The following is an 18726-nucleotide window of genomic DNA, read 5'->3' on the forward strand; positions in this document are numbered from 1 at the left end:
TTGTCTATGTAAAAAAGTAGTAATAGCCGGGCGCTGTGGCTCACGCCTGTAATCCTAGCTCTTGGGAGGCCGAGGCGGGCGGATTGCTCAAGGTCAGGAGTTCAAAACCAGCCTGAGCAAGAGCGAGACCCCGTCTCTACTATAAATAGAAAGAAATTAATTGGCCAACTGATATATATATAAAAAATTAGCCGGGCATGGTGGCACATGCCTGTAGTCCAGCTACTCGGGAGGCTGAGGCAGAAGGATCACTCAAGCCCAGGAGTTTGAGGTTGCTGTGAGCTAGGCTGACGCCACGGCACTCACTCTAGCCTGGACAACAAAGTGAGACTCTGTCTCAAAAAAAAAAAAAAAGTAGTAATAATTATAGTGATTTAAATAAACTAATGTATGTTTGGGCCAAGTACTATTCAGAATATTATTTATCATTATGTCATAATAATCTATGTAAATTATTTTGTTTACAGTATTAAACCTTGTTCATGTGGGCCCAGTTCTCAGTTTTCAGTTCATGTAGCACAGTTGCCTATGCATGACTGAAATTAAAAACAAACAAACAAACAAAAAAACTAGTGATATCACTTTTTGGAAGCTAGCTGTAGATCATTACAAACAGATCAAGCCCATGTTAGTTCTGTTTTAGTGTTTTGTTTTGTTTTGTTTTTATCTTTTTTCATTTTCACATAGTAAGAAGATTGGGATAGGAGTAAAATAGTGAAGCAAGTTAACAATTACAGATGTCATCACATACAGCTCCCTATGGAAGTCCAGAGGATAGATGTGGATTAATCAGGACATCTCATTTTTTATTTAAGAAAGTATAATGTGCCAAGGTCTATTCTGTTTGAGTAAACAAATGAAGAGTTTAATGAGTTTAATTTTTAAAGAGCATTCTCAATGGAACATGTTTAGTTCTTTTTAGAAGATATTATGATTTCTACCATTTTATGTTTTGTTCTATCCTCGCTAGGATTTTATCAAAATCTGAGAGGTCATAGTAACTGACTGGTTAAGAATCTTTAATCGTACTGTCACTATGCCACCTTTCAAATCCTGACTCTACCACATAGCAGCTGAGCTACCTTAGGCAAATTACTTGACCTTCCTCTACCTCTGTATGTTCATCTACTAAATATGGATAATTATATTCTCCCACCTCCTAGAGTTATTATGGGAGTTAACTGAGATACATGTAATATACTCAAAGAAGTGGCTGATACAAGCACTTCTTGTGCAGACTTGATACATGGCATTTACAGTATTATCATGGATGAATAGCTGTATATGTAGAAGAAAGCAATGCCTCATGAATCCTTGCTTTGCATAACTGCTCCTTACAATTATTTTCTAATTCATGTCTCTATATGCCAATACTCTAAGACCTATTTATAAAAGTAGATTCTTCGATGAAATTTTCCACAATCACATCATTCATAAGGAATCATTTATGGTTGATTTATACCATGTTTTACAACTTTCTTGACATCATATCATAGTTGTATGCATATATATATGTGTGTGTGTCTGCTCTTTTCTGACTTATAGGGTTATAATCTCAAAAAAGGGAGAACATAGCAGGTATTCAAAAATGTTTAGCTACAAGCAAGTAAAAATGTTGCTCAATATTATATTAGTATTCTATCTAGTTTTACTTTCCCCCAAATTAACTGATAAGTATATTACACTAATCCATGACTAAATTTCAGTGACTCAAATGTCTTCTATCTCTTCATTACAACTCTAGTTATATTTAAACTGAATTGTCAATGTTTTCTAAGTATTTTTGCCATTTTTGCAGATTTAAGATTAGTCAATTTTACTAATGGTTCTCAAGAATTTTTAGACATTTCTCCAATAAGCATCTATATTAACTAAAATAGCATTAAATAAAGTGCAAACTTACCTTGTCATATCTATGCAAGTCTGTATTCTCTAAAGGATGATTTTTCATATTACTTAACAACTCTGACTGAGCAATTGAAATTCAGTCTATGATAAATGTTTTACACTGAAGGCTCATTTCATTATACAGTAGTCAGTTGAAATGGGGTTTCCAAAGAAGGTATTTTTAGGAAGTGCAGAGTACAGGAAAAAGATGAATACATTAAACAATTTAAATATTTATTGAAGCTTTTCTACTAAGGCAACATTTTGGTGATATCTCACAGAAATAGCAATATGGAAGAGAGGAAATTAGAGGTAAATAGATGGCAGAGACTGTGGAAACAAAGACACCTGGTACAGAAAGTGAGATCCTCATTCACAAAGTCATTAAATTGGAGATTGAAAGGAAAACCTTCTTTACAAAAATATTATTTTCCTTAGAATTTCATCACTTTATTTAGATGTTTCTTATCTGATTTTTTGAGTGCTTTGTCTTCCGTATAGAATTCTTGACCTCCTCTTGTCATACTCTATGATCTTTCTAGCTGGTCTCATCCATTCCATGGGTCACATATTTAGATTCCCCAAAATGACTTTACTTGTAGGCATCAGGTCCCCATAGCCACAGTACTCACACTCTCCCCCAAAAACCTTACCATCCACACCCACAATCCATTCCATCATTCTACTTCCAATCTCCTTGTAAATTTCATCATTAACCACTCAATTGTGCATGTCATGGAGAACACTGAATACAATTTAACACCAATTCCTATTAATTCTATCTCATAAGTAACTATTGAATAGATCCACTTCTTTCATGTCCAGTGTCACCATTCTAGTCAAAACCACCTTCTTCTGCACCTAGGGGAGCTTCATAATGGCATCAGATTGGGTCGTACTTCATCTACCCTTAACATTTTCTAATCCATTCTTTACAAAACAGAGTGATATTCTTAAAAAACACAAATATATCCATATCATTACTCTACCTGGAACCCATAAAAGGCTGTCCAGTGATCTTACTGTAAAGACAAAAATCCCATGACCTTCAAGGCTCTAGATGATTGGACTCCAGCCTGCCATTTCAGCTTCAGGCTTGTTCTACACTTTCCTTCACTCACTGTACTCGAGGAAAGCCAAATTTCTTTTAGTTCTTTCTCCATACCAGGTTCCACCTTTGCAAATGTTGTTCCCTCTGACTGAAACATTTCTGCTCTCTCTTTTTTCTTGGACAACTATGCCCTAACCACATTGTTTCTTGTTTTAACTTTGAATATAATTTTCTCAGGACTACCTCCCCAATTTCTAAGACTGGTTCGAATCTTACTATTATACCTTCTTATGACAATGTGTGTTTTATTCTATAACTCTTATCCCAAAAGCAATTTAAATAGTGTGTGCATATTTAATATGCACATCCTCCCCTAAATGTTAATCTCTATGAGTTCATTTGTTTAGAATATTATCTCCACAGCACAGCACAGTACCTGGCAAAAGGTTGACACTCAATTTGTTGCATGGATAAATGAATGAGTGAACGAATGAATAACAAATCATCAACTACAAGTCCTTCCTTTAAACAATGGTCACCCAAAAATCACACAATACAAATTTTAGGGAGTCATTTATTTTGATAATTTCATTTCTGGATTTATTTTGAGAGTCAATCTATTTCCAGACATTTAAATAAAACACAGCAAAAGCCATAGGCTTGAACAAAGTGAACCTCTGTGATAACACTTGGTGCTCTAACACAGCACATTAGAGACGGGGTGTGTACACCTAATCCAAAGGAATCCTCTAGCTCTTCAGCAGCTGTTCACATGGCTCCTGCCCTGCCCTTCAGCCTCCACTAAATCAGGATTCCCCAGCTGGCTCAGCTTCCCGTAAGCTCTTTCATTTAACCACCTACAAGCCAGCATTGCTTGCATCTGATTACACTCTTTAAAGTCTAATTTCCCCTTTTCCTTCCTAGTTATTTTCCAACATGTGAGAGATTTTGGATTCATCACTTTCACAGATTATTTTTTCACTTTCTCAACTATTTTGATCATATTTTGTCCACTTATGCACCAATTTATTTCTAATACTTCCCTCTTAAACATCAGCAGAAAAATAAATTACTCAACTTGCCTTTGATGAAAATACTTGGGCAGTTCTGATTCTGTGATATATCTCTTTCTCATTCTTTGAACTTTTCCTTATAACAGTTTGCAAGGCTAAACTTTGCACTTTTAACAGTGTGATGACTCTCCTGCCCTTTAAGTCAGCACTTACTTCAAGCTAAGGTGCTATTGCTACTGTAATCTGATAAAGAAGGCAAGTTGTGTGCAAATAAAGATGAGTGCCAGGAATGAGCAAAAAGCTACTGATGTTTATGCCCTTTTATAGTCCTGCTTCTATGACAGCCTTAGCCAAAAACAGAGTGGGAGAGGGGAAAGCTATTTAAAACAGAACATAACAAAAGCCAAGGAGAAGGTGAAAACATTTAATGTGTAACCCCTTTATTTGTCCATAATTGGGAATAATATGGTACACTACAATGCTAATTGTGCTCAATACTGACCTTTTTTAAAAACAATTTTTTTTCATGAGGGTGAAGGAATAAACATCTAAAAGTTGAAGATAAATTGGCAAAGACTTCATATTATTTTGGCATATGTGAATTCCTCACTACTATTATGCCCATTTATGGTTTTAGTATTTATTAAATATAAACTGAAAGCATGGCAATTCTAATATCTAATTTTTAAAAGTTTCTTTAAAATTATGTTAACTCTCTTCACAACCCATTTAGCACCTATCTACATTCTCACTTTATTACCCGGATAAGCACTGGCTTTAACAATACATTTTAGAATCCCTTTTATTCATTAAAATTACATTTTTCTGCTAAAATAAATAAATAAAATAATAAACTAAACTTAATGAATAAAGGCAAAAATAAAGGCAAAGTTATCCCAGAGATTCTTTTACTTGAACAATAACATAATGAGACTAAATATTTTAACTAGCCCTCAATATATTCTAGTTTTCAGAATTGACATAATTTATTTTTCAAAATTTTAAATTTATGAAAAATTATTTCATTAAAATTCTATGGAATTAATATGCTAAATTAACCATTGCGGAAGAGTCGTTTAAGAACAACAGCAACAACAACAGCAACAACATTTTATCAGCAAAGAGGTGACAGTTCCATTCCAGCTAAAGGATAATTGTCGATTCTCCCCTTCTTTTTATTACTGAAGAATAGGGTGTCTAATGATAGAGTAAAAGTGAGCCATTGCGGCAGAAGGCAAAAGATAATAAAGGAAACCAGAAAGAAATTGTTTTTGAAACTGAATCCAGGTTTCTAGGAACACTTATTTTCCCAGGGCTTTAATATCATTACATATACTCTGCAAAGTCACCTTTAGAGATTGTAGGATTCCAGAAAATTGCTCTGTGTGTTCCTTCACCTACTGAAGTCCCTATGTTTTTTGAATGAGTGATATCACATTAAAATAAAGATTGAGCTCAGAGTTGAATGTAAATTATCTCTTAAAATGGCAGCCTAAGTGGAAGATGTGAGCTATGGGAGAGGGAATACTGCCCTATGGGTTTTTAATGGTCATGAGGTGCAGGTTGTGTGGTCATGAGATGAGGACTCTTAAGTGAGCCATTTTCTTTCCTCATCCTCGTCTGATTGCTGCCTATCAGAAAGATGGTTGAGAAATTTCAGATACTCTTAAAACACTGGAGGCCAAGGATTTATTTTTTTTTTACCCTTCCCCTTCTCCCCCCTTCCACCTGTTCACCTCCCAAGGTTTTTCTGTTGTTTTTTTTTTCCTTTTTTTGTTTGTTTTATTGTCTTTTTTTTTGGGGGGGGGGAGTGCACATTCAGGCAGTTATCTTGAATGGAGAAAGAGAAAGGCTATATCCTGGGTGTTAAAAGTGTTTCTGAATCTCTGAAGGAGCCATCTGATTTATATTCTGTAATATATGGGGAAAATAAACTTTTCATAGTATAAATTTCAGGAAAAAGTAAACCTGTTAATCTTGGAACTATATTTTGCATATGAATGATTCACAAGTAATAGAATTACTTCTATTCTAAGGCATTATTAGGATCTCTGGAAGACACATTCACTTATATCAAGTAGAGGGAGTTGGAAATTTTACAAAGATTTTTAGGGGCAATTCTATGTATGTCATAAATAGAAAAAAACATTCCAAAACTGGTAAAATAATAAATTACACTATGGCACTGCCATTTTAACTTTCATATTTATATTAAAATGAAACTTTGGAAATGCAAACATGTGTCAATATTTTACTGTGTGGAATATCAAGGAAGTTTAATAGATGTTTTAAGTGGGGAAAAGGTAAAGACTACAAAGCGCTTATTTGCTTGTTTGTTGAAGATCAGTACATTGCAAGGATTATACTCTCCAAAGAGAATTATTTTCATGAAATTCTGCTATGGAACCTGGTTGCATTTAATAAAAAAAAGTCTTATTTCACATATTGCAACCCATGACCTTCCCCCCAAAATATTTCAATATGAGCTAACTACCTTGGTAACAGAACACAAACCTCTTAGGACTACAGCAGGACTTTTTGAGAAAGAAAACCATTGCCTCTGTCTGAATCTAATCAAAACCTGAATGTACTGTATAAAAATAAATCAAGGTCATCATTATTCCTTGTCATTGTGATTTGGCTTGTCTTCAAATTGCATACCCTGTATATCTGAAATAACTGCACCGCCTCCATTAACTGAGTTTGACATCACTTTAATCAATGTATCTTTTCAGAATGAAAGGCAGAAATGTCAAATTCCTACCATTATAAATTCTTTTAACTCTCTAATCTGCATTAAATAAAAGGCTGTCTTTGAGAAATAATATATGCTTTAAAGAAATATAGCTAGCATCAATTTTATTTTAAAATCTAACTGGGAAAAGATTCCACCTCAACGAATCTTTTCATAAAGAAGTGATTTCCCATACAACTATTAAAGCCTCATGTACATGAGCCCTTCCAAAGGCCCTATCTCATTCTGTATTCATAATTTTGCATTATTTGTCTTAAAAGTTCCCCCTAATTGTTAACCTCATTCTCCATAAATCCTGGGCTTGCTACTTCCTTCATGGTTTGTTATGTTTTATTGGACAGAGGACATATATTTTTAGTCTTACTTGTCAATTCCTTAAATAAATGTGTTTTTAAAATAGAAAATATAAAAACATAAACAAAAGATAATCTTTAAAGAAATCTCTAAAGAAAGATTAATTTCCAATTAATTTTCAATTAGACTCTTTTAGGAGACTTAGTATCCTGTGATTTAAATGTATATGTGTATATAAAAAGATATATATTCAAACCAAATGCTGTTGCTTGTATTTGCAATGAAATAAAGAATTGTTCAATGAAAAACATGATAAATCATTCTTAATAAGTTAGAACATTATTACAGTAGAGGTGGAAGGGCAAAGAAAGTTTGGGAAATCACTTTGTTTACTCTTGAGATAAAGCCATGATGAAAGATAAAGTAGAATTTTAAAAAAACACCTGATGTTTCCAGGGTAATGATTTTAATCTCTTTTATTAAACCACACAAGTGGTTAAAAACCTGACGATTTGTTTCACATGTAGCAAATGACTTGAACTACAAGGATTTCAAAGGAATACTACAGAACTAAAGAGGAAGCTGGATTAATATCCCTGCCCAAATTATGAACTTGCATTTCAGTACTGTCTAGCTGGAATAGTGTTAACCAACACCATTTTTTTCTGCTTAAATAATGTAAATGTGCATAAAACACTTTGCAGTCTTCTCTTAAAGGTTAGAGGAACATCTACATGACATACTCTATTGTATTTTTTATAATGTTATGCCATGTAAGAGACACCAAAAGCTTCTTATTAAATTAAAAAGTATATCATCAATTTAGATCAGCAAACTCTTTTTCATAGTTAAGATGACCTTCAAAGATTCTGCAAATGAAATTCTGCAAGATGATTTTATTAGACGTCAAAATGATTTGCATCACTTAAAATATTCAAATGAAATGTCTATTTGCAATGAATTATTTGAATAATTCTTTACAATGCATCATTTGAGGAATTATTTTTCTAACAATACAATATTATCTGTTAATACAGTGATCTCTTTTAAAGGGTAACATTTTTGGTTAAGAAACAACAAAATGCACTCTTTTAAGATTTCCAAACTAAGGCAAATTTTAAAACTAGATTCAAATATCAAACATCCAAATAGTAGTATATTGTCAAACAGTGAAAATGTAATGTATAATATAACCCTTAGGATATTTCTATCTTCTCTTAACAAGCTTATTTTAATGTGGCATAAGCATTACTTGATGGTTTTAAAATGCAGTATAATAAAGTCCTACAGGGCATGTCCCAGAAAGGTTAGCATTCTTCAAATTCTAAGAAGTTAAAAAGTTATTTGAATATCTATGACGAATAAGCATATAGATTTGCTTTCCTTCATTCCAGAATTACACCTTTGCTATTCTTTCAAAATTGCTCTATACACTGGTGTATGATTTTAATTTTATGGAGTATATACATATATAAAATCACTAGTCAATATTTTGATAGTATTTATAAGTTAATTATATCAAAGAAATAGAAATAGTAAATGAAAAATGTGTGTGCATTACAAACATATATATTATATATATTTTGTAATAGTAGTAAATGTTTTCCAGTCAGAAAGCAATACTCATGTTTACCAAACAAAGTTATGATGTAAGTTATATAAGAAAGAAATAACATAAATGTTATAATATGAAATCAGATAGCATCTAATGTGAATAAGTTGACAATGCTAAATTATTTCCACAAATTTTTGTAAGAGGTAAAAACCTCTGACTCTTTTGGAGAAGTTGTAAAGCATTACTTATTTGGAGAGATTTATTTTTTCATTCTTATTTATAGGTATTACCCTCATATCTATTTTGGAATGACTATAATCCACAAGTCAAAGACGGAGAAAAATAATCTTCATCCATCTCTTTGGGATACACAGTCCTCATCATATATTATCTTATAGTTTTGCCACAATTTTTAAATTCTTCTCTAGTCATTACAACTTCCTTAAGAAGAAAAGAAATAGTTGCATTTTTATATAAAAGCCAAATAAAAAGCTTTATTGAAAAGCTAGGTCATCATAGACATGAAACATCATGGTGACTTTATTGTGAAATATGATTGGAAGTTCCTCAGGTTTTTATGTTGTTTTTTTAAAGAAGAGACTCTCTTGGTCACTTGCCAGCACAGATCACATCATTATTTGAAAGAAATCTCATGATATGCTAAAGAAGAAAGCATTCAAAATAGTAAATATAATATGAGAAAGAAAGATTGAAATTAAGTATTTATCAATACTTTTCACACTCACCATTTATCCATCTCAACTTTTAATCTTTATTTTCCTCATGATATGCCAGATAAAAATTCTTCTAAACTTTAGGCCTCCATGTCATTCCCATACAGCATTTAGTTCAACTGAGATTATATGTCAGGTCACTACCCTACATATAACTATTATTAAATAAAGAGGTATCAAATAATCAAAATAATAACTCAGATATACAAACTATTTCACAGCAGTCAAAATGGCCTGTTACAAATATTTGAAGACAATTATGCATAGTCTATTACTTCAGTGGTTTCTTAAACATGAAAGAATGTATTTGATATTATTACAAAGAAAAAATTTTAAATTCTACCTTGTTTCTATTGAAAAATTTTCCCAATAAGAAACATATACACTGGCATACATACATATATATGCAGTATATATAACATTTATGTTTATTCACAAACTACTATAATAATTTAAAATCAATCTGCCTAATCAGTGAGCTCGTTACAAACTAAATATCATGCCATGGTAAAATATATTTTTAGTTACTTTGTACTTACAACAGTCCTCTGCTTCTTCCCACCAAAGCATTTGGGAAAAAAAAAAGAGTATATCAAGGCAGTGATAAAAATCTTGGTAAAAATTTCTTCTAACTTTATTGCTCCAGTAGGCTTAAAAATGATGATAAACCCATAAACTTCAGCAGCCTTAAAAAAATAACACTTCAGTTTTTCTCTGAAGGTAATTGCCTCTAAGATTTGAGTCTTGTAGGGGAAAAGTGAGTGATCCCAACACTGAGTGAGTCAACATAGTAACTGATGCCAGGATTCTGTAGAGGCCCCTGGATATTTCAAATTCCAGGACCTGCGCACAAGCAAGTGACCCGCCTTTTCTCTCAAGTTGGTTTCCCATAATAGGACTGCCCATGGACACTACATATAAGGTTGTGCTTCCAGCATGGCAAGCCCTGTGAATTCAAATAATGCTCAACTGTGTTCTGATTAATATCCAAACAAGAATAGCACAGTGGACAGAGAACTTGCTCTCAAAGACTTCTAAACGTAAAAACTCTTCAGGACAAAACTATAACAATATTTTCTGTAACCTTAATGTAAATTTCTAAAATAGAGCAGAAAATCCTGATCTAAAATTGACCTTTAAATGCCTTTTTCCCCCCTCTCAACAAAACCACTCTACTGAACAAAAAGAAATGCCCAGAATAATCTATGCATTTGTTATGTATCCACTGTCTACCAAAGCTATTTTTTTTACCCTTGGGATTCAGTCAAAAGTCATGTATTGATGATGCCAACAGTCTGAGTAAGAGAAGCAAGAGCAGAATGTAGCAGCTGAGTTTTGAAGGCAGAATGTGTGTAGGTCTCATGGGACAAGTTTCTTTGCTAAAATAAAGAACACTCTTATGATGAAACAAATCCTCCTATCAGTTTCAGTTGTGAGTTATAATAAGACTTCTTTACTAAAAAATTAGTTTTTCTTCAACTTCTTTGGTGCCAGTTATTAAAACACTATTCTCTTAGCATTGGATTAATGATCATTTGATTCTCAATGGAGGCTTTTTTTCTGTATTAAATGAATACAGTTGTATTATTTCATTCAGCATATTTGTAAATCATTATTTGCTAATAGAAGGCTTATTCATCTTCTTCCTATTTACTATGCAACAGGTGAGCAAATATCGATAGGAAACATTGGTAACACTTTCTAGAAAGATATTCCTTTCGCAATTATAACAATCACTACTAAAATTGAGCATTTTAATAGTACCATTTGTTAAAGTGACAGATTCATTTTTCTATGTCAAACACACAACTGTGTGGCAAATAAATCAATAACAGATAAAAATAGAAAAAAATGACATTGAGCCAGACTATAATGTTTACCTTAATAGTTAATTATATATTTTATATTTTAGGATATCACTGTAATATTACTATTTTTGCAACAAAAAGCTACATGAAATAAACATAAAGTCTAATTTTAATTTTAGGTAGTTATATTTAAGTTATTATCATCCAAAATAGATTTAAAATGTTCTTTTTCATGGGCTACCTCCTTCCCTCTCTTTCGTGTGGTTGTCTAAATAGGCATATAAGCAAAATTATATTTAATTATATTTAAATTACTATAATCCAAAATAGATTTAAAATGTTCTTTTCCATAGGCTACCTCCTTCCCTCTCCTTTGTGTGGTTGTCTAAATAAGTATATAGGCAAAATAAAATGAAAAAAAGTGTTTTTGGGATTGACTTGGCTCTAACCCTGCATGTTAACATCAACATCCCCCAGGCTGTGAGGTAAACTATTTCCCAGAGTATATGTTCTTTTACATTTTGTACTTTGAATTTTCTAAAGACATAAACCCATGTTTCAGCCAAGGAATATATACAGTTTATCAGTCCACTAACAAGCAGCGTCGATATCACAAGGGAACTTCTGAGAAATGCAAGTACACAAGAGTCATAGAAAATCAGAAATTCTGGGGATAGGACCCAGCACTCTGTGTTTTACAGATGATTTTAACCAATGGTCAACATTTAGAAATCCTAAAGTATATGTTTCTAAAAACAGCTGTACTTCCAAATGTATCTAAAACATGTCCTGGGTAATATCCAAAGCACCAAACACTGTTAGACCAGAACACCCTCAGGCACATTTTAATTGTCATTCAGCCTTAGTCAATAATCAGAATTTATTTATCATTTATAATAAATTCTACATTGTGTGGAATTCTGTCACATCCCTTAAGCATGTATAATCCAGGTGAAAAGATATGCTTTAGATAACTGGAAAAAGTGGAAAGCACATAAAATAAAATTTAACCCAGCACAATAAATTCCAGTTCAGACTTTAACACTATAGTATTTTCCTATGGCCTTTAGTCACCTCTCTCATTTAGTTCTCAGAATAACTGCATCGGGTAGGTCTTACTAGCCCCATTCTAAAGGTGACTGGTCAAGGAACTTGCTCAAGTTTCTAGTGTTAATAATTGGCAGATAATTTTTTAAATTTTAACTTTTCATTTTGAAATAATTATATATTCGTAGGAAGATACAAAGGTAGTACAGAGAAATTCCATGTACACTTCATCCAATTTTTCCCAAAGTTTATAACTTACATTAACTATAATTTAATATTAAAACCAAGAAACTGACATTGATATAATATGTGTCTATATATACAAAATAACAACTTGTCATTTATCACAAGTGTAGATTTGTGTAACCACAACCTCAATGAAGATAAAGAACTGTTCCAACACCACCGAGATTTTTCTCATGCTACCCCTTTATAGTCACAATAACCACTCTTCCCAATCATCCCTAAAGACTAGCACCCACTGATATGTTCTTCATTGCTGTAATTTTGTCATTTCAAAAATGTTAGATAAATGGCATCATCCCATATGTGAACTCTTGAGATTGGCTTTTATTCTTTTCACTCGGCATTATGTCCTTGAAATCCATTCATGTCCTTATCATTAATTTGTTTCCTTTTATTGTTGAGTAGTATTACATGATAGAGATGTTCTATAGTTAGTTTAACTCTTTATCTACTATAGGACATTTTAGTTGTTTCTAGGTATTGGCCACTACAAATGAAACTGCAAAACAATAACATAGTTTTTAACAAATATCTTTATTATATTTACTTATTAACTATTTGGCATTAATGCCGAAGAGTGTAATTACTGGGAATTTTGGCAAGTGTAAGTTTTTTTTTTTTTTTGAGAAACTTACAAAATATTTTGCAAAGAGCCTATACTATTTTCAATATCCACCAAGAATATATGGGTGATCCAGTTTCTCCAAATCCTCACAAGCATTTGGTGTTCTCAATTTTATATTTTCTTTTTTTAGTCTTAAGCATGCAGAGATATATCACAGTGGTCTTAATTTAAATTTCTCTAATGTTTAAATGACATTGAATATCTTCCTGTGGGCTTAGTTGCAATCTGAATATGCTTTTCAAAATTGTACTTTATTGTGGTATGAATACTTAACAAGAAATCTACCCTTTTAACAATTTTAAGTGTACAATACAAATATTATACAGAATACCTATAGAATTTATTCATTTTGCTTAAGTGAAACTTTATTCCCCTTAATTAGTAATTCCCCATTTCCCTCTTCATCCTAAATACTCTTCAGTGAAATTTCTGTTCATATCTGTTGCTCATTTTCTAATTGGACAGTTTTACTTATTTTACAGCTGATTTTTAAGAGTTCTTTATATATTCTTGGTATGAGTACTTTGTTAGATATGTAGTTTACAAATATTTCCTCTTAACAGGGTATTGGCAAAGCAAAAGATTTAATTTTGATAAAGTCTACTCAATTATTTTTTCTTTTATGGATGGTGCTTTTGGTGTCAGTTCTAAGAACTCTTCACCAAACCTTAAGCCATAAAGATTTTCTGCATTTTTTTCTTCTAATACATTTATTATTTTCTATTTACATTTAAATCTATGATTTGTTTTAAGTTTTGTATAAGGTGCAGGGTTTAGGCTGAGGATGTTTTTCTTCTTATAGATGTCCAATTGCTCTAACACCATTTGTTAAAGACTATCTTTCCTCCATTGAATTATCTTTGAACCTTTGTCAAAAATCAGTTGGGCAAATCTCATAATGTATGTATATACCCATCCCCTCCTCCCTCCTCCCATCTGCTCGATGCCCGATAAATGTTATTCCTATATGTCCACTTAGGTGCTGATAAGTTAATACCAATTTACTGGTGAGTACATGTGGTACTTGTTTTTCCATTCCTGGGATACTTCACTTCGTAGTATGGTTTACAGCTCTATCCAGGAAAATACAAGAGGTGTTATATCACTATTGTTTCTTATAGCTGAATAGTACTCCATGGTATACATATACCACATTTTATTGATCCACTCATGTATGGATGGGCATTGGGTTGTTTCCACATCTTTGCAATTGTGAATTGTGCTGCTATAAACATTCGAGTGCAGATGTCTTTTTTATAGAGTGTCTTTTGGTCTTATGGGTAGATGCCCAGTAATGGGATTGCTGGACCAAATGGTAGATCCACTAGTATTGCTTTAAGGTATCTCCATATTGCTTTCCACAGAGGTTGCATTAGTTTATTATTCTTTTTCAAACTTATTTTAGAGATTCTAGGTCCTGTGTCGTGTACCATATAAATTTTAGAATATGTTTATTTACAAATAAGCCTTCAGATCTGCCCACAAAATATCTTTCCAGTAGTGTTTTTATAGGAATTGTATTAAACTTATGGATCAATTTTGGGAACATTGACATTTTTACCACATTGAGTTATCTCATTCATTAATATAGTACATGTTTCTAATATTTAGGGCATCTTTATTTCCTCATGCTGTGGTTTTTACTAGCGCTTTGTATCATGAATACATTGGATTTTCATATTTAAAATATACCTATAATGGCATTACTGTCTCTTGTGCATGAGATTGTACAAAGAAAAATAGCAGAGGTTCCCAAACCAGTTTTGAATAAAAAGTACTTTTAGAAATGTCAATAACTAAATATGTACCATATGTGCATGCTATTAAAATAATTTTAAATAAGATTATAATTGTTTACACATGAATTAATAAGACCTATACTTTCTCAAGAATGTAAAGCACTCTTTTATTACATTGAAGTCATACATAAGCATTTTAATTACTTTTTTTGCCTACTGTTATATGATACATATTTTATTTTATTTTTTTATAGTGTGTTGTTTTTATTACGTAGTTACACCAGAGGTGTGATTGCAGACAGAGTGGGCGCGTAGCGCCTCCAAGCCAGGGCAAGGTGAGCCCGGTGGACAGCGCCAAGCCGCCGCACGCGCCAAGGCCCAAGTGCGATGGCAGAGGGAGAGGGAGTGGGGTTGGAGGAGAGATTTGACATAACTTTTCTCACGGATGTTAACCTTTTGGTCTATAAACTGAAAAGAAGGCTCAGACTTAAATAAATACATTTATCTTGAGTAACGGCCTTTATGGAGCAGCGGCCCTCAACACTGCTTCTAGCGGGCTCCCGCCGGAGCAGCGGCGCCCACCCCGCCGCGCTGGGGCACAGCCGCTCCTCTCTGGCATCCGTGAAGGGAAGGAGCAAGAGCGTCACTGTTCTTAATGGAGCAGGCAATGATGCCTGATCTCTGACAGAAAAACGACCGGCTTGACTATGCAAGGTGAGAGTTGGTCCTCGCGTTAGCGCTCTAGTTGATTTTGTCCTGGAATATATACAAGTTATTGGTAGCGGCTACGGCAGTAATGTTCTCCAGGGGGTGCCAGGCTGTGTGATGGATCTTCTTGTTGAAGTTCAGACTGTCCACACTGATCTCGTCTTTCTTCCTCTTACCCCCTGTGCACACTTACCGGGGCTGCAGGCTGGCACGGGGCTTGCTGTTCTCTCTCGACGCTTCCAGCGTCACGTCTCTCCGCGCGTTTCTATCGAGCATTCTGAAGAAGTTGTTGTAGGACCCAGTCTTGATAAATAACACTATCTGAACCGTTCCAGCGGCACTCAAATTTGTCGAAGATGCAGACGTTTTCCTGCAGAGAACAGAGCTTGCTGCGCAGGTACTCGTGGACCTGGTGAGTCTCGACCGGCCTGCTCTCCATATTGAGGTCCCACACCTTCACCGACAGGTAGTCCCTGGTCATCATGTACCTGCCACTGTGACTGAACTTCATGTCGGATATGGACGAGATGATTTCTGAGAAGAAGGACCTACTGCTGGGATCTTCAGGTTCTTCAAAAAACTTGGAGTGTCTGTCGCACAGCGCCGAGGAGCGCATGTCGCACAGGCGGACGGTGCCTTTGTTGCTGCTGTAGAGGAGGGCGGCTTTTATTCTTTGGCCACGTCCTCCTCGATGGCCCCCTTGACCTGCGAGAAGCACCGCTGGAAGTCGTTGCCGCCCACAGGGCAGCCACCGCCTCCGGCTCCTGCCATGGCAGCTGGCGGCGGGACACACGGGACTGGCACGCCAACCAGGGCTGACCAGGGAGGCGGCCCCGCACCGCAGCCACCCAGCGCTCTGCCCTGGCTGCCACCGCCGCTGGGGAGGGATTTTTTTCCCTTCCATGATATATATTTTAAAATGAAGACTGGTCCTTGCTTATAATTCAATGTTAACCATTAAGAATTGTATCATAAAATGGATGGCATATTCATTAGAAAGAACTGAGTATGATAAACTGAAAAGTAAAAAAGGAGTGAATTCTAACTAATTGAAAACTCTAAAGACATTATTTTATATTAATTTGGAAGGGCCAGGTGATATTCCCAACTTATTCAATTATTTAACACAGTTTCAAGCATTATGATTAATACAGCTTCACACAATAAGCTGGAAAGAAACAGACTTGATAGGTAAAATATTTATATAAAGTTCATAAATTTATTGATTTAGAAAAAAATATTCTGTGCTATTTCTGCTTCCTTTCTTTACAGCAGTCTCTATAGTTGAAATGTTACATATACTATAAAGGCACACATTTCTTAGGTGTTTTTTGTTTTTTAAATCTCACTTTAGGTAAGTCTAATGGTAAAATATGCTAGTTTATGGGCTAGTTTATCAGCACTGGGCCAGAAAAAATAAGATCAATAGGATTCATGCAATTTGGTGATTGCCCCCAAAACAAATAATTTTACCAATGTTTTGATAGGAACTGCATTAAAACTATAGATTAATTTGGGATGAATTGACATATTTACCACATCCTCCAATTCTATGAACACAGTGTTTATCTCCATTTATTTAGGTATTTAATTTATTTCATCAGTTTTTTAGGTAGTAGCATATGAATTCTATACATATTTTATTAGAATCATAAATGTTTTACTTTTTTGAGTAACTATAAGATATTACATTAAAAATTTTAGCTTACAGTTCATTGCTTGTATACAAAAATACAATCAATTTTTAAGAAATTTCATTGTGGTAAGAATACTTAAATGAGATCTATTCACTTAATAGATTTTTAAGTGCATAATGCACTATTATTATCTATAGACACAATGTTGTACAGATCTCTAGAACTTAGTCATCATGCATAAATGAAACTTCACTTCCATTTTTTAGCAATTGATTTTATATGTTGATCTTTTATCTGAGACCTTGTTAAACTCATTATTTCCAACAGTAATTTGTAGAATATATGGAATTTTTTCTTGCATTTTTTACTGGCTAGAACTTCCAGTACTATGAATAGTGGGCCTAAAAACAGATATCTTTGCCTTGATCCTAATATTAGGAAGAAAGCTTTAAAATCTTTCACCATTATTATGATGCTATAGGATTTTTTAGATGTTCTTTATCAAGTTGAGGAAGTCTTCCTCGATTCCTAGTTTTCTGAATTTTATCATGAGTATCAAATTTTGCCAAACCTTTTCTCCCTGCATCAATTGATATGATAAAGTGATTATTCTTTAGCCTCTTATCATGATGTGTCAAATTTTGTTAAGGTGTTTTATTTGTCTCTATATCCATGAGCGATAGTGGTCTGAAGTTTGTTAACTTTGGACTGTGCTTGTCTGCTTTTGATATCAGAATACTTTTTGTCTCATAAAATATATTTGGAAGTGTTGCCTCCTCTTCTGTTTTCTGGAAGATAACAGTTCTTTTCTTTCACCACAAGAAAAATATCATGCCACTTCCTTCTGGCTTCCATGGTTTCACATCAGAAATCCTCTGTCATTTGAACTTCTTTTGCTTATACAAAAAAATACCCTTTCTCTTTCGCTGCTTTCAAGATTTATTTATTTTTATCACTAGTTTTCAGATGTTTGATTATGATGGTTCTAAGAATGGGGTTCTTTGCATTTATTCTATTTGTTCACTCAGCTCTTTGATCTGTAGGGTTTTGTCTTTTATCAAATTTGGTATTGTTTATTCATAATTTCTTTGAGTACTTGTTCAGAAACACCCCTTGTTTTTCTCTCTTTTTAGGACTCTGATGACATGAATAATAGATCTTTTATTATAAACAGATCACAGAGGGTCTATTTATTTTTTTATCATTTTATTTTCTTTCTTATTGATACTGTGTAATTTCTATTGTCCTATCTTCCTGTGCATAGATTGTCCCCTCGAGTTCATCCCCCCACCCCATTTTGTTGAGATCATATATTGAATTTTATGTTGATTACTATATTTTAATTTCTAAAATTTCTTGTTGTTCTATATGTATTCTATTTCTTTCTGATATTTTCTATTTTTTATTTGTTACAGGGAAGTTTGTAAATGTTTGTTGAATAATTTCTATAATGGTTACTTTAATATCCTTGCCAAATAATTCCATCTGTGTCACATCGGAATAGGTGAGTACTGATTTGTTTTTTTCCTTCCAGTTAAGATTTTCCTTTATGGTATTTGGGATATTTTGTTATCAGGCTCTGGATCTATTTAAGTCTCTTTTAGATGACCCGCTCTGACTTCTCTGG

General features: G+C 33.6%; 1 protein-coding gene and 1 pseudogene across 9 annotated transcripts in view; both read right to left on the reverse strand.

Moving 5' to 3' along the window:
* Nucleotides 1-18726, reverse strand: part of DMD (dystrophin) — a 2109452-nt gene that overhangs the window by 1986112 nt on the left and 104614 nt on the right. For 5 of the 9 annotated variants that reach the window (XM_012756895.3, XM_075999225.1, XM_012756896.2 and 2 more), the window contains exon 1: nucleotides 9829-10277. The exons of 2 other annotated variants lie outside the window; for them this stretch is intronic. In XM_012756895.3, the coding sequence (XP_012612349.1) occupies nucleotides 9829-9859 (31 nt within the window). In that variant the 5' untranslated portion in view covers nucleotides 9860-10277. Of the gene's footprint in view, nucleotides 1-9828; nucleotides 10278-18726 lie in introns of those variants that run through there. 2 more of the 9 variants (XM_012756890.3, XM_012756893.3) reach the window with 1 other exon arrangement.
* Nucleotides 14925-17177, reverse strand: LOC105867129 (serine/threonine-protein phosphatase 2A 55 kDa regulatory subunit B delta isoform pseudogene; annotated as a pseudogene).

This window comes from Microcebus murinus, chromosome X (assembly GCF_040939455.1).
Source record: "Microcebus murinus isolate Inina chromosome X, M.murinus_Inina_mat1.0, whole genome shotgun sequence".
In the NCBI taxonomy this organism is placed as follows: domain Eukaryota; kingdom Metazoa; phylum Chordata; class Mammalia; order Primates; family Cheirogaleidae; genus Microcebus; species Microcebus murinus.